Raw genomic sequence first — 25,843 nt, 5'->3', positions numbered from 1 at the left:
GGTTTATTATATGAATTCTGCGAACAATCAGGTAAAAACAAACCGACTGATACTAACAAAAATCATTAATATAATACCTAAAAACGGGCAATAGCACAAGTTACACACGATACTTATTTATTCACAGTTATTTACAATAACTGAACAGACGCTTTGTAAAGGGAGTAAACTCTAAGAGAAGCTAGTGCGTACATTGATGGGGGCAGTACGTTTGGGGTTGGAAACTGATACAGCTAAACATACTATGGATTACATTGTGTCTATAATGCTACAAGAAAAGGTTATTATGGAAGAAACAAGATGCAGATGCCAAATATCAGTCTGCGCAGAAATACATACATACGTCCCTGGCAAAGCATTTCAAAAATAAAAATCATGTATTAACAGCACGTGAATTGCCCTGTTTGCACACGATTTTTCTCCCGTTTATACATGGGCGGATCCAGTGAAAAAAGTAGTTTTTATGCAAGAATATTCATCAACAAATCACTGTGTGGGATTGACGTCTTCTTAAATATCGAAACTGCACTGTTAAATACAGAGCAATGCTGCACTTCTGACTTGGACTGTTGAAAGATATATGTATTTGTAAATAAGCTTACAAAAGTGATGCAAATATTAGCCAAGTTGAGATGATTTTATTATGTTGCTGAAAAATGCTAATCCTATTTTAAAATTTATCATTTTTATCTCCATTTGACCACACTGGCCATAGCTTTCGCAGAAGCGGTGGTTCCAACGCTGCGGCAGTGGAGGATTCGTCGCAGAAGCGGTGAAGAAATATGGCCGACTGACTATATTTACGCTGTCATCGATATTTTTTCTAATGAGTGTTTCACGTTTGACTGAAAACAACCAGTGAGACAGGAGCCCACATGTGTATTCTTCCAGCCACAAACATTTGTTCAGTGCAATTCTTTGTCATTAATGTAAACACTTCTGTACAGTTTGACGAGGGACTGCCGTTTTTGTAGAATTTCTATCAGAAATGGTAAAATCTTGTACAAAACGACCCCTGAGAACGTTTGCATCAAAAGTAAGTCTGACACTGTCAAGCAGAAACTTTTTTTCTCCGTAATCGGTGATTTTTTATTGCAAGCATACAAAATGATCGATCAAAAATCATTCCAACGCAGTGTGCGGTGGGTACAATTGCAACGCATTACGGTGGGTCTTGTTTCGTTAATGTTCGCTATTGACTTTAAATTGGAGTAAACAGCATTTTCCCAGAATTTTGATTGGGTAGGGCCATGAAATCATTTTGACATTAATTAGATAGCAACAGAAACTGAAAGTTAAGAATAAATATGACATTGATTTGCACATCCGTAAATACATAATAACAAGTGACAATATTAATTTTCTGATTTGACCACATGCTACTTCTGCATCGTTTGATAAACCAACTTGACTAAAGTACAATACAATTACTAATACGTAGCAGATGCCATTGAGCAGCTGTGTTACTGGAGTTAAGACTTTTTACAAGCAGGCTAATTTACCTCTTCTTCAACAATATCCTTTTATTTTTAGACGTTAATCACAGAATCACAAAGTGTCAAGGAAAATGTTTAGATTTTTTCTTAGTTATACCCCAGTCATACATACGGCGCGGATAGCTACGTCTAGCTACGGATAGAAACGTAGAACTCCGTACCGATCCGTACCTGAGCCGTATCTCAAAGTAGTAATCCGTATCAATCCGTATCAGTCCGTACCAATCCGTACGGCTCAGGTACGGATCGATACAGATTACTACGTTTCTATCCGTGGCTAGACGTAGCTATCCGCGCCGTATGTGTGACTGGGGTATAACAGTATGAGATTATTTGATTGCCCTTCGTCCGTCGTCCGTCAGTCGTCAGTCCGTCCGTGCACAATTTCTTTTGAACACGATAGAGACCTCATTTTTCAACAGATTTTAATCCCTGAAGGAGCCAAAATGTTCACCTTATGAACATGATAGCAGTGACATTTTACTTTCGACTTATACCACAATTACACACAAGTCACAATAAGATCTCGCTTCGTATTAAAAATCAGCTAGATTCCATCATATGTTCAAACGATGCTACCCCTGAAAGAGGCAAATTTTCTATTCTGACCTTCTCAGCCATAAAAGGTTCATTTATGCTTGGATTTGATACAAACTTGCATATATGTGCCCAATCACATGATCGCGCTACGTCATTTTGAGCCCGAAAATGAGAGTGGAAACGTAAACAAAAGTTATAAATCAGGGCGTAAGTTTTGTTATTCAATATAGAGTGTGTTAATATCATGTTCATCATTCGAAACTTAGTTGAAAGTGCTGCCCACGGTACTACAATTGTCCCGCCAAAACCTTCTCGTTTTAACGCTATTCCTGTCCAACCACTTTCGACAGTATAAGCTCAATGTGCAAGTCAATTGAACAGGAATAGAATTAAAACGAAAAGCTTTTGGTGGGGAAATCATAGTACTGTGGATAGCACTTTCAAATAGGTTTCGAATCATATGCATGATATAAACACAATATATAGATTAAAAAACTTACGCCCTGATTTTCAATTTTTGTTTTACTTTCTACTTTCACTTTCGAGCTCAATATGACGTAGCGCGATCACGTGATTAGGCACACTGTGCATGAAATTTTTATCTCAATAATCTCTAGGTCAAGTTCGAAACGCTGTCATGTGGGGTCAAAAACTAGGTCACCAGGTCAAATCAAAGGAAAAGCCTGTTAACGCCATACGCCACATTCATGGCCTTATGTTCAGTAAAGTTTATCTTGATGATTCTAAGGCTAAGTTTAACATTGAAAGATAAACGGAGAAACAGAGTACAAACAACTAACAACAGACAAGCAGAAAGAAATGTTACAATAAATGAAAGACAAAAGTTTCATTCTCCTGTGAAAACTGTCACAGCGCCAATCAAACATATTAAGAGACCTTTAACTCCTTGTTCTATTGCCAAGAGGACGACAAGAAATCAACTCATTTCAGTTATTCTTATTATAACAACTGAAGAGAAATTACAGCTGGGAACATATTTAAATATGCTAAAACATGATTAAAAAGCCTATAAAAATGACAAATGGTTGCATCATGTGCAGTATGTTGGAAAATATCCCCCTCATCCCCCCCCCCCCCACCACCACCACCACCCCACACCCCAATGCGAACCCGACTTCGATATTATGTCGCCAAAACAAAAAAAGGACAGCAGTCGATTTGTATATTAGATAAGTTGATCTGTTCTACGATATAAAAGTCGCATGTGGTAAGCATTTCATCAAACAATCGATATTGTCAGTTGATATTTTGTATATAATAAGGGAAAAGGAAAATGAAGAAAACTTTCATACTTTAATATCAATAATCATAATTGAGGTGTATTTAGTACGAAAGAACATGGCGTTATTATTTGGCAGTTGATTTAGTAAAATAATTATGGTTTAAAATAAAGCTTTTCGTGGGTGCATCCAACAGAACGGAAGTGCAAATCAACATTATGTTATTACTAAACATTAAGTTTCTATTGCTGTCTGATGTCAAAGTGATTTCATGGACCTAGCCCAGTTAAAATCCCAGGAAAATGCTGTTTACTTAAGTTAAAAGTCCATAACGAACATTAAAGAAACAAGATCCACCGTAATGCGTTGCAATTTTACCCACCGCACACTGCGTTGGAATCATTTTTGGTCGATTTTTCATATGCCTGTAATGAAAATTCACCTATTACGAAGAAATAGTTTTTGCTTGATAGGGCCGTACTTACGATTTGCTGCAAACGTGCTCAGGGGTCGTTTTGTACAAGATTTTACCATTTTTAATGGGAATTCTACAAAAACGGCAGTCCGTCGTCAAACTGTACAGAAGTGTTTACATTAATGACAAAGAATTGCACTGAACAAGTGTTTCTGGTTGGAAGAGTACACATATGTGCTCCTGTCTCACTGATTGTTTTCAGTCAAACGTGAATAGGACATTAGCAAAAGTACCGATGACAGCATAAATGTAGTCAGTCGGCCATATTTCTCCACCGCTTCTGCGACGAATCCTCCACCGCTGCGGCGTTGGAACCACCGCTTCTGCGAAAGCTATGGCCAGTGTGTTGACCGTAAACTGGAAAATAGAGGCATTTCAACCACCAGGTAGCATGTTAATCATTTTTGTTCATTTGCAGGATTTGCGAGTAAAGTTCATTACCTTTTGCCATGTAGAGATTTGTAATAAGTCCTTTGTACGAATTACTAACTCCTACATATGACTCACATAGAGTAACACCTGCGTCATACATGCGATTTACTAACTATTACGTAGATAACATCAGTATACGACATCCTAACTCCTACCTATACTTAACTACGTGCTACCTAGGAATTAGTTAGCCATATCTCACAAATAGTAAGTCATGCGTTGGAGATACTACACATTTCTCCACTGACACCAGGATGTGTCCATAATTAAGGCTTTATCTGCAAAATACTAACATTTAAGGTGTCAACATAATAATTGTAAATTGAGTACTAAAGTATTCTAATATGCTTGTCCCTGTTAAAACACTCTTACGCTAAAATGACGTAACGTTAACGTGCGGTGACGTCAAAGTTTTTGTTGCGACCAAGAAAGAGCGCTTCTATATTTTATCTAGTGTTTTAGATTAAGTGCATATTAGAATCGAAATAATTTATAGCACAACCGTGTTTTAACACTATTTATACACTCGGGTGGTTATACATCGTACAAATAATTTCACTCGGGCTGCACCCTCGTGAAATTATTGCGCCCGACGTATAACCACCCATCGTGCATAAATAGTGTTAAATCACTCTTTTGCTATAAATTATTTCTTAAATATAAATTATATAAGCGTTAATATTTCAACAATCGAACTGAAAACAGTTATGATTTTCTACGGAAACAGTTATAAACAATTACGAAGGAGCTTAATTCAAAGACGATATTTATAAAAGTAATGCATATGATCTAAAGTATTATTTCTATATTTCAGATGAGGCAAACTTCCTCGTGTTCTCCAGGACTACAAGTTTGGAGAGTTTCGACCTGGATGATGAAAATGACAAGAGTCCTCCAATGTACACGTTAAGGAATATCACTTTCCTTCGCCATGTGATAGGCCTGTCGTTTGATTATGAGAATGAGGTTATTTTCTACAGTGACATACTGAGATGGGATATTCAGGCCGTATCATTTGATGGAACAAATATCCGAGCTGTTGTTGAAGGTATACTTGCTTACTTGTTCCTTTAATCTTTCACAAAACGTTTTATATCAAAATTCCAAAATCAGTTATCATAAAGTATGAAAGTAAGGGGGGACAAATGTTAAGCCTTCATACTATACATGTACGTAGGATAAAATTGCTTTGCTTATGTTGTTCGGTTCATCGGCAAATCATTTTGCCTAGCATAACGACTGGGCTTGTAACCGTCAAACCTAGATTATCTGTTGTCAGTAAATAATTTCTATCGTTTTGGAGATCAGTATATCAAGGCACGAGTTCAAAATGACTTTGAGACTGAAAACAGTTCCTGCAGCTGCCAAACTTGGGATCTTATCTTGCAATATAGCATTACCTCACTTTCACTGAATATAAACTTAATATTTTTACTGAAATTAAATGATCAGTTAGTTAGAAACTTCTTATGCCTTGATTTATTTTCTCGACAGAGATGCTGTTATTTCCAGTACAAAAGTAATGTATTACACCATGTACAGTTTGAACATCATTTAAGATTTTAGCATCTGCCGTTTTCAAAGTAGCCGGAGTTTAAATTGTCACAATAGTAACTTTTAAGTGCACTGTGACGGTCGTAAAGAGCCTTTCCGTACTTGGATTAAGTGTTGTTATATCATTTTCTGGTCCTTTTGGATTATGGATTTCATTCAATAGCGGTCGTAAAATTTTACTCAGCTTGGTTTCATTCTATATTCTGAAAGGGTGTCCTTTAAGAGTTTATATTTATTGAAGTTATAAATGCTCTATTACATCCTGTGGTTGCATACGACTGTCAGAAATGTATAGAGTAACTTTGTAAGTTTAATTTGCAATTCCTGGTTTTAGGGTGGTGTAGATTTTAAGGTTTGTAATTCAATTTAAAGTTAGTGTTTTATATTACCTTTTATGCATTTTGGAGGGTGTGCAAAGGTTAAGGTCATAGTGACCTTTTTAGTGGAAAAATATTTAGTAAATTGTTACAGGTTTTCCGTTTTGTCGCCTTTAAGGTAAATATGAGGGTAATATCAAAATTAACATTTAAAATTAACACTCAGTTGTGATATAACATCTTTGCTAAAGGGCATATATATTTTAAACCATCTTTTTAGTACTTTCTTTCTTTTTACTAACAATAACTATAGGTGTAGGACCGGTAGAAGATTTAGCATTTGAAAAAATGAATGGCGACATCTACTGGACAAGTTATCCCTGCTCCTGTATCAGCAAAATTAACGTTCACAATGCGTTAAGTGAAAAGACACGCGGACCGGAAGTTCTAGTTCAAATGTCGAGAAAAGATCACCCGAGATCAATAGCTGTGGACAGTTGCTTAAAGTAAGTTGAAGGCATTTAAATGTGAAGATTTCCTGAGAAATATTAATCGAAGTTGATTATGTTTCTATGGTTCTGAATGTATTTCTTTGATAGAAGTTTTGAAATACATTTAATGAGAAATAAATTGTCTTAAAAGTCTTATAGGTGGTTAATCCGATTTGGTTAAGTAACGGATAAGTTCGAAACTTTAACATCTAATCATTTGCTCTTATTTGTGTTCTCTTATCGCTCAATACCGGTTAGGTTTATCACTATTTTTTTTATTTGTTTCAAAACAAAGATATATTTTTTTTTTACTATAAGAATAAATTTATTAAACATACTTTGTCTTTGGAGTGATGCAATACAAGGTAGATAGAAAATTAGTAAACTCAGAAATTATTATTATTATTATTATTATACCAGATTTATATAGCGCCCTTTTCATGATCAATTTCACGTTCAAAAACGCTTTACATAGTTCAAATGCAGCCACACAGGGCGCATAATTCATCCTCTACTAGTACAGACACAGAGCGATCTGACCAGAGGGACAGAGTGAGACAAAGCCCCCACGACAGAGAGATCAGAAATCAGATACAGGCCTGTCCGGCTAACTTAGCCTAGCTCGTTGCGAATAGACAGCCTGGTTCTTTAACGTGACCAGTGTATAGCACTGATACACGCAAGGATTGCCTGGGTTCCTGACCAGTACACCTCTAGTTGGGTGGGAAACACTGAAAAGTGTTTCTGAAAATTCCCGAGTAGCTGCCGGGGATCGAACCGCCGACCTCATGATTGGAAGGCCAGTGTGCAAACCACTGAGCTATCCGTCTACCAAATTAGATGCAGTTTTAAAACTTGCCTTCTAGTCCCGATTTTTGAAATATCCCGGTAGCTATCAAAATACAGATGTAATGCTAGAAATTAAACTGAAGTAAAAGAAATACTCATCGTTTTGAAATAATGTCTTACTAAATGGGATTACTTGCAGACTTTCATAAAAATACTAAAACCTATATTTGCAATATCTACGTTAAAAATGTTATGAAATATAAACTCTTCTTGAAATGTGAATGACGGTTCTTTAAAATATTTCATTTTAAGAATCTGCAATATTGAAATGTTAAACATTAGATACGACATTGAATTGCCAATAAAATCTCTGTAATAAGAAGTGTTACTCCCACACAATCTAAGGGGGGGGGGGGGGGGGGGGGGGGCAATAAGATTTAGATTAACTTCTAGTGCACTTGTGATAGTCCTTGATAAGGAAGATTGTTATGGTATTGATATGTTTATTTTTAATTATTTGAAATCAAAAGGTTCACAATTCAGTTTGAACATGGATATACTATAGGTGGGCCGATGGTCTAGTGGTAACACACTTGACTGTCAATCCATAGGTCCGGAGTTCGAATCCCGGTCCAGGCACTGGAAATTTCTGAGATACTCTTGAGTGTCTCCCACCTAACTAGAAGCCTATACTGGTTCTTCCCAGGAAAGACAGCTTCGCTTGTATCGGTGCTATACGCCGGGCACGTTAAAGAACCAGACTGTCTAAGCCGGACATGTCTGTATCTAAAAAAAGTTCTCTCTGTCTGTGCTGGGGGCTTTATCTCACTCTGTCCCTCTGGTCAGACCGCTCTGTGTCTGTACAAGTAGAGGATGAATTATGCGCCCTGTATGGCTGCGTTTGCTACATATAAAGCGCCTTTGAATGTGTTTATCATGAAAAGGGCGCTATGTAAATCTGGTATATTAATAATATACGTTTTGCTAATTTGAGCACATGGTGAGCTTCTAGGATCATTAGATGTCCGCCGTCCGTCTGTTCTCCACGGTATCTTTACAGAGTATCTCCTCCTAGAATACGAAGCCAATATCAACATAACTTCACAGAAGTATTTTCAGGTAGTCCTTTTTCAGATTTCTTCAAACATTTTCATTGTCATTTGTGCAGAATTCTGACTTCTATGTCAGTCACTAGAAAAACTATGAAAGTCCTGTTCTCCGATATCACTGGACCGACTTTAAAGTAATTTCACAGCTACTATCTTCCAAATTCCTTCAAATTATTTTGTTTCGTTTAAATATGACCGCCAGTGATCATGGCTATTTTACCTTATATGGCTACCCGGAAAACTTCAAAAATCATCTCCTCTTAAACTGCTAGCTAGGTTTCAAAATTATTTCACAGTAATATTCAAAAGGTGGTCCTAATGCTCTTTTAAGGTGTTCTGATTTCTCTGAAAACAGGACCACCAGGATAATTGGGGTAATTCTCTCTGAAAGGCTATTTTGAAAACTTTGAAAATTTTCTTCTAAGTCAGCGATTACAAACTAATTTCATAGGAGTGCCCCTTAGGTGGACCTCTTTCTAATTCATTCGCATCATTCTGTTTCCTTAAAACATGATCTGACCACCAAGATTGGAGAGGCAGGGCCATTTGTCAAGCAAAGTTATACGGGAAACTCCGAGATTCTTCTTCTATGAAACAACTAGCCTGGTTCCAAAAAAAAAAAAACTAATTCAAATTTAAAATTTTGTTTTTTTTGGTGATCCTTCATCAAATTCCTTTAGGTTAACACTAGTTTTAAAGATATAGCCGCCGGGGCTGCACTAAGTTTCTCTATACATTTATTTGCAAAACCTTGTAAATTTTCTCAGAGTCCAATTTCAAATATTTTCACAGCAATATGCATTAGGTAAAACTCAACAAAAATCGTTCAATAAAGATGAGAATCTCAGGTAATATATATAAAATTGTCATGTCCCTCTTAACAACATAATATGCAATGTATGTAATATGATATTCTGTTCTTGGCAAGTGAGAAGTATACTTTGCTAAATATTATAGATTCATGAACATCAAAGCCCTGTAACATAATAACCAGTATTCCATAGTTTTGCCCCATCGGGTTCGGGACGATCTGTGTATGAAAAACGTTGGAACCACTGCCTTACCCTTGCATGATCGTAAGAGGGACTAATAGGGTCTTAACACTTGGTTTTGCTGTAACTCTGTGATTCCAGCAGGTATGCAAAGTTTGATTCCATACCTAATGTTTTTATTTCGATGTAAATGAGATGTGAAACCAAAATTTGTAGTCCTGTTTGGCGCCATATAACCTATACTGTGTTGGTGTGCCGTAAAACCCAAATAAATAAATAAATCCCATAGTTTTAGTAGTAGCATAATTAGCATAAGTATGACAAAATGCATAAGACAAAAGTTTTTAAATTAATAGTAATATTTCAGAAAATGCAACAAGACATAGAAATAAAATAGATTGTATTTTTTTACCCACACACTGATGGCTAAGTGTCGACTAAAAGAGGCTACCAAAATTACAGGTTTAGTTGTATGTATTACATCTTTTTGTATTGGATCGACTTACCTTTTACACAATATAGAGATAATCGAATACAGCGTTTGATTTAATTAATTGGGTATCCTTTTCTAGATTAATTTACTGGACTAACAACAACGATGAGAGACCAAGTATTCAACGATCGAACCTGAGAGGTGATGGTGTGGAGGATATTATTTTAAAGGATATTATTACACCACATGGTCTCACAATTGATCATAAAGCAAAGAAGTTTTTCTGGTATGACGCCGAGCTTCACAAGATTGAGAGATGTGACATGGATGGGTCAAACAGATTTGTGCGTTCAAAATTCTGCATTATTCCTCAAACTTAAATACCCTAAACTAATTTCAAAATGCCTAGAAAAAATCTACAAACAAAAATATTTTTCACTCTGTCCTCCAGTTGGGACTTCTTTTAATAACTTCACCAAATACTGTCATTCACTGCGAAAAAGTAGTTTTAAATGTACAAATCAAATTCATATTGAAGTGACATATTGAAAACAAAGATGTGTCCTCTTATGTTAATTTTATTGAAATAAATGACAAATAAATGAAAGAAAATCACATAAGTACAGTACGAGATGCGGTCGGAAAATATACGGATTCCTTGCTCTTTCTCAAAAACCGTTCAATAAGTTTTTTAAAAAAATCAAAATTGAGCCGTGTCATAAGAAAACCAACATAGTGGCATTGCGACCAGGATGGATCCAAACCAGCCTGCGTATCCGCGCAGTCTGGTCAGGATCCATGCTGTTCGCTAACAGTTTCTCTAATTACAATAGGCTTTGAAAGCGAACAACATGGATCCTGACCAGACTGCGCGGATGCGTAGCCTGGTCTGGATCCATGCTGGTCGCAAAGCCACTATGTTGGTTTTCTCATGGCGCGGCTCATATTATTCTCTATCAAAGTATTCTCCATCTACTTCTTTATTTTTTTTTACCATCTTCGTGTGAGCTTTTGTATTCCTTCTGTAAACCATGAAGCATACCTACTACAGAAGTACCGATTTACATGAGATCAAAGCCGTCCTGGTCTCATATTTGTTTCCAAATAGCTATTTTTCAGTTCTGGAAACAAATAAAGGTCGCAGGGGGCAATATCTGGGCTGTATAGATGGGGGACAACAGTTCCCACCTGAAAAAGTTGATAAATTCTACCGCAGATGAGGCAGCATGATGGGGAGGGGGGAGGCATTGCCTTGCAAAAGAATGACATATTTCTGGGCTAGCAACTTTTTTCAGTTTTTCTTTAAGGTTTTTTTTTATCAAAATTACTTCTGAATAGTATATAGCTTACAGTTTGACCTTCTGGCATAAAAAAAGCTAGTATTATCCAATGTGAATCCTACAAAGCAACCAGCATAACCTTGGTTTCCATTGCTTTGACTCAGGTTTTATTTCAGCTTCAGCATAATAAACCCAAATTGCATCCCCAGTGACAAAACAGTTCAAAAACTTCATTACGGTTAAAACGCCCCAAATGTTCTTTTGCTATGCTCACCCTGGATGCCTTTTGGTCGTCTGCCAGCTGTTTTGAACCGCCAAGCACTTACCATGCTTATACTTAATTTTGCGTTTAAAATCTTATGTGCCGACGCTTTACCGACTCTATATTGTTTGGCCACTTCCTGCAATGTCACTATGCGATCTTTTTTTGACAAAAACCTCAACATTCGCGACCATTGTAGGGGTCACTGCCTCCATGACCTGGGCTTGTCCCTTAAGCTTATCCTGCTCTGTCTAAATTGTAAAACCCAGCTACAAGAAGTTGAACGGAAAATATGCAGGCTTTAGAAAAAATGTTTTAGCAGCCTTTGAAAAATGTGGAAAGGCTTTTCACCCTGTAAAAGTGGGAATTTTATTACAGATCTGTGTTCCTCCAGCTGGGAGTTTATAATAACCATAGCACCTACTTTGTTTAAATGTTCAATACTTCGTGTAAACAGAAATTTCATTGAAAATAAACTCATCGATTTATAAGCGATAAAATTTAGTTTTTGCTCATATGTAATATGTGTTGGTAGCTGCATGTGAAAAGACATGAGTATGAAAAGTCTGGATATTTTCCGACCGTCCCTCTTATTTAACCAAAAGATGTTACTAATAATATCTGTCATGTGTTTACGAATCGGATAGAAATATCCGTCCCGAGGGCACCTGCGCATTGGGTGGTAATGATTGCAAAATCTATCATTTATACTTGCACACATTACTTTGAACCAGATAGTATCTTACAACATGTTTTTGCTTTTTTAGATAATTGCCACATTTGAATCAATGCACCCCTTTGCTCTAGCTGTTTACAATGACTACCTGTTCTTGACTGACTGGATGCATCGTGCAGTCGTACGTATCAGTAAATATGATGGCACGGATATCGTAAGGCTTCGTGAAAATATGGACCGTCGTCCAATGGGAATCATAACTGTTTCCGAAGAAAGCGAAAACTGCATGATAAACAAATGTTATGGCAACAATTACGGATGTCAAGACAAGTGTTACACTGATGTTACCGGTCAGGCGTTCTGTGAATGTACATATGGAAACCTTAAAGCTGACAAGAAGACCTGCGCATGTAAGTAACTTGTATTCTATGACTTTGGTGGAAATCAGTCGACATTATTGTTAATACTGGCATCTTGATACCTCTGTTAGTTCAGATAGGAGGTTGCTATTATGATCTTATTTGGTGAGATTACAAGTTATATTAAATGTGTCCAGTTATTGAATTTTACAATTGTTAATATTTCATTGAATGGAAACATTCAGTATACCCTTTGATGTGCACGTAGTTGTTTGCAGAGGATGCTTTGTCGTGTTGTTCAGGTCTGAATGTTTCATATTTTATTTCTCATGACTCAATGACATTGCAACAATGCCCAAGTATATAATTGTTATCCTCTATGATATATTTACTTAAACAACACCTTTTTATTTTGTTTTCTAGTGATGAAGTTATGCAACTGTTCAAGTTGCCATGGCCGCCAATTTTTTAAATAAAATACTGGTGCTTTAAACTGCAGAATGAATGAAGAGTTTTATATAAATTTTGATATTGAAATGAAATATATTTTACATTGTTTTCCCAAACAGACTACAAAATTTATTATCAAGAACAACTTACAACTGGGGTATAAATTTTATAGACACTTAAAATGATTTTTACTGTTTAGAAAGCAAATGGAATAACATATGAATTTGAAAATCAGCGATTACGTCTGAAATCTTCAAAACTGATACAGTGGAAGTTTGACAACAAACATCAAGCACAACATTCTGTGGATACTTTAGATATGAGTCCCCTCATATGTATATACAAGTCCCTTTATATGTGTATATGAGTCCCCTTATATGTTAATACGAGTCCACTTATATGTATATACGAGTCCCCTGATATGTGTATACGAATCCCCTCATATGTATATACGAGTCCCCTTATATGTATATACGAGTCCCCTTATATGTGTATACGAATCCTCTTATATGTGTATACATATTTTAAGCCCTTGATTTGTCTTGTTTGCGATTTAATGATGAACTTGCAATTTCATTTTTTTATTTGTATTTTCTTTTTTTTTTTTTGTTAATTTTTTTACTTAATTTTATTGCAATTTGTGTAATATATATATATTTTCATAGTAGTTTCGAAAGAAATTTCTTTGAGCCTCCCAAACAATTATTCTAAATTTTCAAAAGTTAAATGTTGTAGTAGAATTTCTCATGTCTGGTCTCTGGTAGAATTAATTTGATAAACATAAATCAAATATTAGAGGAAGTTCAAAGTTAATTTTAAAAACTGTAAGTATGAATTGACCAAATTGTTATTCAAAATTTTGTTGATAGTAGTTCATCCTCAGCAACATTGAACTTTTGATAAGAACTTATGTCTTGAATTATAATAGATAAAATATGTAAGGACATTCTAAAACTAAAGTGTATGGGATTGTGCAGTCCATCCAATGAGTATGTGTAAGAGAGCTCCGCCTAAGTCGGCGTTGGTGGACATGAGATGTGTTGCACATTTTAGTATTTTAATGAACAGACTTGACCAAACCGAGTCTAATACAAGTATTAGTTTCTTTATTCTATTTTATTTATAAACTGAGATCAAATATGTTTGCACTATGACATTGACCCATGATTTGTGACTTGTTTTCTAATATTAGAAAAAAATGATGAAAAGCTAATCATTATCTTATTTAGGAAAATTACAAAAGATACGAACATACAATATAAAGACATCAAATACTTATATCTCTAACATTAATGCCATTTCAAAGGGCAAAAAAATCAACTGTTAAATGCTGAGACGAGATAGCTTGCTTTCACTAGAAAGTGCATCACATGCATCAAAACATGCTACAAACAGTTGATAAAAAGTACAATATTTAAAGTCGATATAATTGTTTTTTTATTGCAACTTTATCCCAAAATTAGATATGGTGTTAATATAAATAACTGTAATGTGTTTCATAATTGGTTATTTATCCACGTATAAATGATGTTTACAGCGCCGACAGAGATCGTGAAACCACCTCAAGATCAGAAAGTTATTAAAGGCTCAACGGTAACATTTTCTTGTGGTGTTTCTCACGACCCAAGTATCCAGGTGACTTGGAAGTGGACGCACCGTGCGCTGCACACGGATGCAAATGTAGACATTCTCCGTGATCCTAGACGCTCTGTCGCAGCTGACGGTACCTTGACCATCAGAGATGTCAATTATATTGACATCGGATATTATACATGTCATGTGACATCTAGAGTAGGAAATCACACAAAAACTGTGTCACTCACTGTAATTGGTATGGCTTTTTATGTTGTTGTTCCATGTGTTGTTTTTCTGATAAGAAATCTTTAAACAGACGCATTGAAACATCGAGCAAAGTTTTAACTGTGTCAATTAATCAATTATAGAGCTATTATAGAATTCTACTGCCATCAGTCTCTCTTACAGATTCTGGAATATTAGGATCACTGACAATGTTTAGAGAGTTTGATTGTCAAGTTGAAATATTGAATCTCGGTATTCAGTAAAAATCCGTTGCTTGTCCCACTAAAGTAATGAATTCCTTATGTTCTCTTTTTTTCTTTGTGGTAATGCCTTCAGAGCTTCCTCAGGCGCCAGTTATCACATCAGTTTCACTGCATCCTAATGATGTAAGAGGTGTAATTGTGAAATGGATCCCAGGCTATGACGGCAACACCCCCATAACCAAGTTTAATGTACAGTATCAGGAGGTCCTGCCGGGAAATGGAGGTTTGCATTCATGCATTTTTGTGGATATAACAGTTTAAATGTCTTATTTAATAATTAAATGCTGAACAGTTTTTATTGAAATATGTGTATGTGCTTTTTCGTTTATGAATTGGAAAGCGAAAATTGCATTAATTTTTTTGTTGTTAAAGGGGGGAGAAATATGGATGAAACAAAACAGTAAAGACTCATACATTCCGTTCCACAAAGCAATCATGTATATCAATAATCTACAGAGAGTTTCTGGATATGCAAAACATGAAGTCTTAAGTCGGTGCCAGGTGGGGTGGGGGAGGGGGGGTGCGGAGCGTGAGGGGTGCTAGAGGGCGTTGACAGTAGCTTGCATTTTCACTACCGTCCATGAACAGGCTCAATCAAACCGAGCCTGCAACACTTTCATTTTGTCGTGTTAGGCGACCTGTGGTTTTCCACTATTTCTCTTTGCATATTTTATTACCTCTCATGAACAGACTCAATCAAACTGAATATGCTATTATTTTGTTGGATTGCATTATGTGCTTCCAAAGATCTTCTAACATATTTTATTAATTATAAATGTGACATTTAGTAATACGGAGGGACGATGCTCAACTTTTCTTTGATTTAGTAGTCATGCAAATGAATATGCTTCTAGACTTGATACGTATTTAACTGTTTTGTTTTAACTTTTAAGCTGAAATTTTAATGTAAGAATAGAGAACCGTATTTAAGATTGGAATCAATATTTGACTTTTATTCAATACTGCAAAAACATAACATAACACTTTAATTTAAGTTTAATTTTAAGTTCCGCTTTATGTACCTGGTTTGTGAAGATCATTAAAAATTTTACTGATTGTAGAAAATGACAATCATCTAGGTTGGGTAACATCTGATGTTGGAATACAGCATTCAGCTCGGGAAGCTACTGTGACTGGTCTCCGGCCTGCCCAACATTACCAGTTCAGAGTGTTTGCTTCTAATGAAATAGGCGAGGGACTTCCCAGTGACCCAAAACCTGATCCTGCGCTGGAGATGCCACGGCAACGTAAGTATTTATCAGACTGATTAATATCTTTTGTCTGAATATTTCTTTTTTCAGATGTAATATGATTTGGCAAAAACGGTTAAGACTATCGAAATATGGCGTTCGAATATTTTTCTTCATTAGGTTTAGATTATTTAAATATTCTTCGGTTCATTTACAGTCTGAGTGGTGTTTAGTTTATTCTAATTTGTTTTAGCTCGATTGTGATGAAAGCTTCAAGCTTATTAGAACCAGTCTCGAGTCCGCTTCCTGGAAAAACCAGTACTGGTGTCATATGAGAAGTCATGGTCGTGCCCCATTAGGGCTCGAACTTCCGACCCCTGGGTTGAGGGGCGGACACCGTTTCCCACTAGACCAACGCTCATGTTTTTAGATAGTAGGTACCATTCCGTCATGTCAAATGTAAACATACCAAACATACCATAAAATAATATTTAAATGCTATATATCTGTATTTACTTGATGCGATTTTCTAAAGTTAGCTTTTATCTACAGCCCCAAGTAGTTCACCAAAGGGATTCCTTGGCATGCCGAGGACTAACACCTCAGTTATTCTGTACTGGCTCCCTCCGGATGAGGATACTTGGAACGGACCCCTGCAGGGTTACATCCTACAATATAAGTTGACTGGGGACCCTAACAATGACTTTAACAGGGAAAATGTCTCCCTATTAAGAGTATCATATGAGCTACAGGGTCTGGTGACCTTCCAGGAATATGAGGCCCAGATAGCTGCCTACAATATTGAAGGAGTCGGTGTGTTCAGCAGTCCTATACATGTAAGCCTCTCTCTCTCTCTCTCTCTCTCTCTCTCTCTCTCTCTCTCTTTGCAATATAAATGAACTTATTGACTGCTTTAATTATTTTTTTTATTTTTTGAAACTAATAAAAATGTTGTGAAAGTTTCGAAATACTCGCAATTTACGATATATCAGAACTACAGTTTTTGAAAGTTTTAAATCGTTTGATTTCGTGTGTGTGTTCGCAAAAATAACATGAATAATGGCAATATTATTTGGAAATTATCTGTTTGTTGGAATTCAGTTATTAACGTCAGTAGCATATTGTTATAGGTAGATCAAAGGCTGTATACCTGGTATCTTCATTCGTTTTAATTGATATTGACATTAGTGCTGTGACAATTTGAGTGTTCTGTGTTACGTGATAATGTTTGTTATCCTCTGTTGTTCTGTTGCACTTTGTGTGTTTGATATCCGTTGTTGTGCGTTGGTGATCTGCTTAGGGCTGTAGAATTTATTTGGATTCCCTGATAATCTGTTGTTATCAAATCTAAGGTAAGCCCACTGCATGTTTTGATTATGATTGTACAGTAATTTGCTATATCAAAGGCAGTGTATTTTACAGCAAGATGGTCTCTCTTCAGCTGTTTATTTTTTCACGGTTTTTTGAGGTAAAGATTTAAATCATAAATTTACAAATGTAGTAAAAGTAGACTTTCTTAAAACAAAATGACTTAAATTGAATTAATTAAACTTAAAACGACAGTATCATTTTGTTCTATGTCTTTCTTTAAAACAGGCATAAAAAGGCTGAATATTTGAAATAAGATATAGATGAAAATATGTTATTAACTTCAGTGACCTGAAACACTTATACATATACTCATATACACAGTGGATATTACATATATCTATCTAGGTTATGACATTAGAAGGTCACCCTACTGCTCCACCTGAGGACCTGGAAGTAGTTCCATTGAATTCCACAGCTGTGAATGTCAGTTGGACCCCGCCGAAGAAGCAGTTTATAAACGGAAGGAACCTAGGCTACAAGGTGCTTGGAAAAAGACTGGAAGGGGAACCTTCAGAGTTTGTGTCTGTTGTGCCACACGATCCATCAAATCCATCTGGTGCACAGCAAACAGTTCTTCATAGGTAGGCTGTTATTTTCATTACAAGTATAGATATCTTCTCCGCTTTCATGGAGACAATCCTCCTGTGTTTGAATGATATCATTGCTATTTAAAATTAAACATAAACATATATTATAATCATATGACAAACTAATGTTAAGGTTTACTCTTGTATTTCATGTTGTGGAAAACTTTTCGGGTTGCATAGTATGTACTAGTGTATTAAACCTGATTCTTGCATAAAAACTACTTTTTTCACTGGATCCGCCCATGTATTAACGGGAGAAAAATCGTGTGCAAACAAGGCAATTCACGTGCTGTTAATACCCGATTTTTATTTTTGAAATGCTTTGCCAGGGACATATGTATGTATTTCTGCGCAGACTGATATTTGGCATCTGCATCTTGTTTCTTCCATAATAACCTCTTCTTGTAGCATTATAGACACAATGTAATCCATAGTATGTTTAGCTGTATCAGTTTCCAACCCCAAACGTACTGACCCCATCAATGTACGCACTAGCTTCTCTTAGAGTTTACTCCCTTTACAAAGCGTCTGTTCAGTTATTGTAAATAACTGTGAATAAATAAGTATCGCGTGTAACTTGTGCTATTGCCCGTTTTTAGGTATTATATTAATGACTTTTGTTAGTATCAGTCGGTTTGTTTTTACCTGATTGTTCGCAGAATTCATATAATAAACCTCGAAAGCTAGTCACTAGCTTCGTACTCATCCGTACTCTGTTTGTTCGTACTCAAAATAATTCGAATGTAAAGTTGTTATTCTTAAAATAATTGTGTTCCTGTTTATCAAATTTTTAAGTTATATTCAAAATTATGTGTAATGTAACGTTTGTAATAACTAAAAATAAAAATAAAATGCTCAAAAAACTCCAAATCACGCTTTTAGTAGTGTTGTTGTTATGTGTGCCCCGGTTATGGATATTTAAAACATGTTTACCGTTTCCAAGAACAACAAGAATGGTAAATAAAAAATGTACCGGAATCGTCAAGTCATCACATATGAAAACAATGCATGTAGTCGTCGTGTAATGTTTTTTTATGCAAGAATAGCGACAATACACGTTTGTTTTGTGTATTAACGCCTGCAGAAGCCCTTGGGATATGTTTGTGACCTCGACCTTCGGTCTCGGTCACAAACAATCCCGCGGGCTTCTGCAGACGTTAATACACAAAAAAAACGTGTATTATCCCTACAATAATATTCCAACCTGTTAAACGTTTACGAGTGGCAATGTTTGTGATCGTTTAAAAAATGCTACCTCGATTTTTTTAATTTATAAAATATGAGAATATTCTAGTTTTACTAAATAGACCAATGGCAATGTGAGGTGGGAGCCAACATACTAACAAAAAATGAAATTTATAAGAAAATCCATCTGAAGCAAAGAAACAGTCAAACAGAATAACAAACTCGGTTTGATTGAGTCTATTTATAAGAGGTAATGAAACGTGCAACTTCCCTCATACCCTTCTAGCATCTGCTTAAGAAGAACTACAATTTCAGCAATCCCGTTTAGTTTCTTTAACATTTTTTTCATCATATTCATTACTTTCTGAATACCTGCAACGACCTTAAAACCACAACCATTAAGCTTTAGAAATGAAATGAAAACCTCCATTCAAAATACTTCGTGTAGGGCCCCATTTCATGTAAAGGATTCAGCTTATAAAATATATTAAAAAAAAGTTATTTGGAATAATGTCCAAATGTGTAGATATGCATCTAAACACATTAAAATTTGATAAAGTCAGGTTTTCCAAAGACGACTGTACCGAAAGTGTTTGTGAGGTTTAGATCTAGCTGATGACAATTTTTATTTTGAAACTTCTAAGCAGTGTTTACCAATTGTCGTTCTGACTGACTCACCTTCATTCGCTACAACAGTTACAAAAGTACAAAACCGCATTTATCGTCATACAACCGCTACTTTACTCGTTATACATGCATTCCTCATGTTGCATAGCATCGATAGATTAAATAAACAGAATTAGCCACTACAAATATACCATTTCGTTGCAGTCAAATACTTCCAAAGGTTGTTAATAATCTCAACAGTCTTTGATTGTCGTGCGTTGACAGAAAAATTTCCTAGGAGTTTTGTTATGTTGTCTGCTTCTTTTGGGTCATAGTGTCCATTCATTTTTTACTCATAATAAAATTCTTATTAAGCTTGTGTAAGGAGAGCATGGAGCGCTTTACACGTTCCATTATGAAATCAACTGACAGAATGTGCTATCATTTTGCTCTGTTTGCATTTATGTTTCAACATGATATTTTCATAGAGTGTATATCAATATATTCGTTACAGTTTGCAGAAATACACAGAATATAATATAACAGTATTGTGTTACACAAGTCAGGGTGATGGTCCAAGATCTGTCCCTAAAACAGTGAGAACAATGGAAGATGGTATGTAAAACGTTATCAAACTAAATCTGCAGATCTTTCTAAATTTTATTTTGGTACATACAGCGTGTGTAAATGTTTAGTTCTGCTCAACCCGGGGCTAGGGGCGTGGACGGTAGCTTGCATTTCCACTTTCGTCAATGTATAGGCTCGATCAAACCGGGTCTGCAACATGTTCGTTTATGTCGTGTTAGGCGACCTGTGGTTTTTCAGTTTTTTTATTTAACACTCATTTCTCAAGCTTTTGTTTGTTTTACATGTTTAATACTATTTGAAAGTTATATTTTGGTAGTATGTGAACCTTACCGGTGTCATCAGGGTTTTCTCTAGTATTAACCTGCTTTCCGCAAGTAAAGTTATCAAAAGCTTTTTCACAAGCATTTAGAACAGAGGACCGATGATTCTAAACATATTTTTCAAATTTTATATTTGCCTTTCGAAGTAACTACATGCAGGCTTGTCAGTAATTTGTTACTATGCTTAACGCTTGCATTGTTTGAATTGTAGTTCCATCACAAGTAAGAAGTTTAACAATTAGTGTCATTAGTGCAACATCATTGAAAGTTGACTGGGAATCACCAACTGAAATAAACGGCATTCTTATTGGTAATGTATATATTACACGAATATAAATTACAATTAAACTTAAAATGTTTCATGAAAAGGCTCAATCAAACCGAGCCTGCAACGTGTTTCCCGTTGTGATAGCTTTCAATCGACGTATAAACTATACATGTAGACACAATATCTCGCTCACAATTCACATTTGCACAAACCCTACTCGTAGGCGGTTAGGCAAAATGGTTGGTAAAAGTGTAAACAATGCGAACGAAATTAGGTCTTACATTAATACTTGCGCTTCTCTCGGAAGAGGTCAAAGGACATTTATGCTGACATATGTGTTGTTTATGGTAGTAATGAAATGTCCTTTTCCAAAGTTTGCAGATGGGTTAGGAAATATTGTGCAGGCGTGGTCTGTCAAAAATGCGCCCAAAACAGGTCGACCTAAGTCTGCAAGTAGTCCAAGGATTGTTGAAAAATTCAAACAAATAGTACTTTCTGACGCAAGATATATTTCTCAGCACATTGCGGATATGGTTGGTATTTCAAAAGCACCATGTGTTGCGCATTCTGCGAAATATTTTGAAATTGAAGAAGAAAAGTACTAGTTGTGTCCCGCATTTGCTCACTGATGAGCAAAAACGCAAGCGCGTTAAGATGGCGCGCAAGCTTTTGAAAATGTTTCCAAGATACGATCAAAAAACATTTATGAATGTAGTAACAGGTGATGAGTCTTGGATACATTTCTTCGAACCGCATCGAAAAATTAGTAACCGAGTATGGCTCACCAAAAATGCCAGAAGGCCTTGCATTGACAAAAGGATTGCAACTGTGAAAAAGGTTATGTATGCCATATTTTTCACTACGAAAAGTCTCGCCATCCAGGTTCTTGTACCTAAAGGCAAGTCAATGAATGCCAACTTTTATAAGAAAAAAGTTCTTAAAAAGCTTCTCAAGTATTTCCAGAAACGTCGACCAAAGACGGGTATCCGAGGCATCCATTTGTTACATGACAACGCCTCGAGTCACAAGACTGGGATTGTGACGTCGTCTTTGAATGAACAGGGAGTATGTTCTAGAACACCCACCCTTTTCTCCGGATCTAGCCCCCTGTGACTTTTTCCTTTTCCCTCGTCTCAAGAAAAAGCTTGCAGGCAGAAAATATACATCCCGCCAAAAGTTGGGGGCCGCTATATTTAACCTCTTTAGTGATATACCTGAAAAAGACCACCAGAAAGCTTTTAAGGATTGAATTAAAGATTGAGACGTTGTGTATCTGTCAAAGGAGATAACTTTGAAGGTTTGAAATAAAGATTTTCTTAATCCAACCTTTAGTTGTCATTTAACACCATTGGTTGCATTACTTTTGATCCCACCCTCGTATTATGACCCCATCGAAGGAGGGGTTTATTTTTTGCTGATGTTGGTTGGTCTGTATGTCTGTCTGTTGGTCGTTCAATCCATAGTCTAATGGGTTTTCAGATGATAACTCAAGAAGGCTTGGGCATAGGATCAAAGGGAGGTTGGTCATGACAAAGCCCCTATTGGTTTTGAGAATAGTAGGCGAAATGTCACATTGATTTTGACATCATAGGTCAAAGGTCAAGGTCACAGTGACCCAGAACAGTAGAACTTCTTCTGCCAAATAACTAGAGAATGCTTTGGTCCAAGATCACATTTGTTAAAGACGTCACTAATCACTAGTAAAAGACCCATAATTATTGATTTCAGGAAAGTACGTCAAACGTCCAGTGCACAGTGACCAAATAATTTCTGCAGTTACTGAATGCATGAAGAGGGGCATTTCTTTTTCTACGGGCTCATGTTTTGTTTTGTGACGTTCTTCTAAAGGACCTTTTTATAGGTTTTATTTTAACTGATACAACAACTGTATTTCAGTGTCATGTGGCGGCAGTTAAAAGTCTCCTCGTATCTGATCCTTTGATTACAGAATAGTTCCAATATATCTGTATAATAGGGTTCCGCTTAATTCGGTTGGAGAGGGCGGGTGAGGTGTTTGTCATTTCAGTGGCATGAACTGACTCGTCCAAACCGAGTATACTATTACCTCGCTTCGTTGCGTTCTATGTTTCCAAATGATCATCTTGCAGTTTTTATACACTAAGATGTTGCCAGTTATTTTAATTTATGACATTTTTTTTCTATCTTGAGACTAGTCACTGTCGGCACCTTGCTCCTTATGCATCCATCATCATGAGAATATGCGAGAAAAGAAGCCAGTTTTCCTTTAAATGCGGAGCGCCAAGCAAAGAACCACATTTTAGATATTCCGATGTAATTCCATAGTGTTTCAGTATAAACAGCAATTCTTATAACAAATTTCAAAGCGTTGAATAGCCTAGACTCATTGCTAAGTATGTTTTTGTCCATGAAAGCTCTTACTCGGACATAAACAACAAATTGATTAATTAATATATTATCATAGGTTACACATTGCTATATGAGAAGAAAAATGACAGCAGTACACAGCGGAGAGTTGACTTCCCACCTAGCAATCTTACCTACACCGTGTCCAGTCTGACTCCGAATACAAAATACACCATTTCTATATATGCTTCAACTAGTGTTGGAGCAGGTCAATCAAGATCTGCCGATACTGAGTCTGGTGTACCTCCTGGTAAGTTGGATATACTTATAAATAGATGTACCAAAACATGCCAGGAAGGAAGTATTCAGTGCAAAATAACCAGGATATTTTGAAATCTAAAGTTCGGTTTAAGAATTGGAAAATATATAAACATGTTCGTATGCTTTCTTTCCGTCTTATGGCTGATTTTCTTTTCATGAATATTTTTATATCTGTTTATTTATGTACTATTCAGTTTTCGATAAAGGAGCAGCTGAATAAGACGTATATCCTTCTGCATAATTATTTCTGTCTAAGCATAAACGATGTGTCATTGAATGAACGAAAAGAACATGTACCATTTTCATTTTTTAATCCAACTGTATATTGTGGGTCATTTATCTCCCATTTTCTAAGAAGAAATTACTTACTGATATTGTATTTGACAGGGCCACCGGCACCACCCTTCAGTCTTGCAGTGTCACATATTAATGCAAGGTCAGTAATACTGCAGTTCATACAAGGATCTGATGTTAGAATTCCTATTACTTTATGGATTGTTGAGGCCCTAGAGGTGAAGTCTACAACAGAATGGAAAACTGTGTACACGGTAATAAATTCTATCAAAATGAAGAGTAATATTATAGAATACGTCTTTATTAATAATTGGAACTACAAAAAATAAAACGTCTTATTTCAATAATTTATCAGTCATACAAGTCGCGAAGACTATAGAGTATTTCAAATAATTCTTGGTTCTATTTGTTTGTATTTTATCATGTTCTATAAACGTATTTTTGTTGTTCAGAAGTACGATCCCTCTGCCAGATCTCTGCAAGTGGTAAACTTGAAGCCCTACACCTTCTATAAGCTCCGTATTATAGCGGAAAACGTGTTTGGACAGAGTAGACCCAGTGAGCCAACTCGGTTATTTCAGACTTTGCAGGATGCTCCGATTACTCCTCCTGTTAACGTGACGGTCATTGCACTAAATGCCACGGCTCTCAGAGTTAGTTGGACGGTACGTAAACTAAATCTGTAATAGTCTGTGGTTTTTCAATATATTATTGAAACTATTTATCCGGTAAATCATGAAATACAATTGTGTGACATAAAGGTTAAACCATATCATATCATCATATGCATATGTTACTCATACTTGTAAATGTCCGCTCTGCTCTTTGTGCACATCCATATAGGTGCATAGTCCCACTTGGCCGGTTGCTCTCGTTTATTTGTTTTGTCTCTTTTTTATATATATATTTTGTTTAACGCAAATGTCACAATATAAGTTATTTACTTACTTACTTGCTTACTTTCTTACTTACTTACTTAACGATATATTATAAGCAGAGATGGTCGAACTTTAGATTCAAGCTTTATGTTTGTTTTCCTGCAATGGCTTTATACCAATTTGTCACATCGATTTTCTTTCGTCCTATCATTTCCTTGAAATGAGTATAAAATATTTTGAGAATTTTTCTTTGTGTAAATTGATACCAGTTCTACAACTACATTTGCAATATACCACTCAAAACTCAAACTAAATCCTACATTTTTTGTACACTTTGGCCATGATATAACGAATATATACAACAGTTGGATAAGGCTATATATTTCTTCCTCACAACTTTGCGGCTTCTGTAGCGGAACAATTCGACAAGAATTTACACTTAAGACTTTATTTTTTCTAACCCGATCTTCACAATATCGAAATCAAAGCCTTTGTTTACAGGCATCAAACACGCTGATATCCTATTTCTTACATAATATTCTATCACATAAATTACAGCATTACAAGTACCTTCTAGATAGTTTGGAACCTATCAAATTATTATGTTACTAATGGCAATAAGCCCTGACCTCAGATGAACCAAGCTTTCTGCAGAAAGTAGCAGAGATTTTCTACTTGGAATTTTATCACTGCTAACAATCATGAAACATTCTTAAAATTGCGACAATATCAGGCCATCCAACAGTGGTCCTAATTCCCGAAGGTAGATAAACTGTAACAGCCCATACTCTGACCTTAGGAAACCTGAAAATCTGAACAAAAAACCATGTGGTTCTCTTTCACTTCATGCCTGTATAGCTCAATAGGGAGATCTACGGATCTTTGGGTTGTAAATTCTATCCCTGGGCGAGGCGTATCTTCTCCATGACGATTTCATAGAAGACATTGTGT

At 36.0% G+C, this 25,843-nt stretch overlaps 1 protein-coding gene across 2 annotated transcripts in view; it reads left to right on the top strand.

The window, feature by feature from the left end:
* Positions 1-25,843, top strand: part of LOC123563304 (protein sidekick-1-like) — an 89,970-nt gene that overhangs the window by 23,745 nt on the left and 40,382 nt on the right. Inside the window, exons 4-17 of one of the 2 annotated variants that reach the window (XM_053530799.1) lie at positions 4,999-5,232; positions 6,369-6,561; positions 10,009-10,213; positions 12,179-12,497; positions 14,434-14,727; positions 15,033-15,182; positions 16,039-16,206; positions 16,702-16,985; positions 17,866-18,101; positions 20,413-20,513; positions 21,018-21,116; positions 23,518-23,709; positions 24,108-24,268; positions 24,467-24,679. In XM_053530799.1, the coding sequence (XP_053386774.1) occupies positions 4,999-5,232; positions 6,369-6,561; positions 10,009-10,213; positions 12,179-12,497; positions 14,434-14,727; positions 15,033-15,182; positions 16,039-16,206; positions 16,702-16,985; positions 17,866-18,101; positions 20,413-20,513; positions 21,018-21,116; positions 23,518-23,709; positions 24,108-24,268; positions 24,467-24,679 (2,849 nt within the window). Of the gene's footprint in view, positions 1-4,998; positions 5,233-6,368; positions 6,562-10,008; positions 10,214-12,178; positions 12,498-14,433; positions 14,728-15,032; positions 15,183-16,020; positions 16,207-16,701; positions 16,986-17,865; positions 18,102-20,412; positions 20,514-21,017; positions 21,117-23,517; positions 23,710-24,107; positions 24,269-24,466; positions 24,680-25,843 lie in introns of both variants that reach the window. The other variant, XM_053530794.1, reaches the window with a different exon arrangement.

This window comes from Mercenaria mercenaria, chromosome 2, assembly GCF_021730395.1.
Source record: "Mercenaria mercenaria strain notata chromosome 2, MADL_Memer_1, whole genome shotgun sequence".
Lineage (NCBI taxonomy): Eukaryota > Metazoa > Mollusca > Bivalvia > Venerida > Veneridae > Mercenaria > Mercenaria mercenaria.
This window is presented reverse-complemented; position numbering and strand designations above follow the sequence as displayed.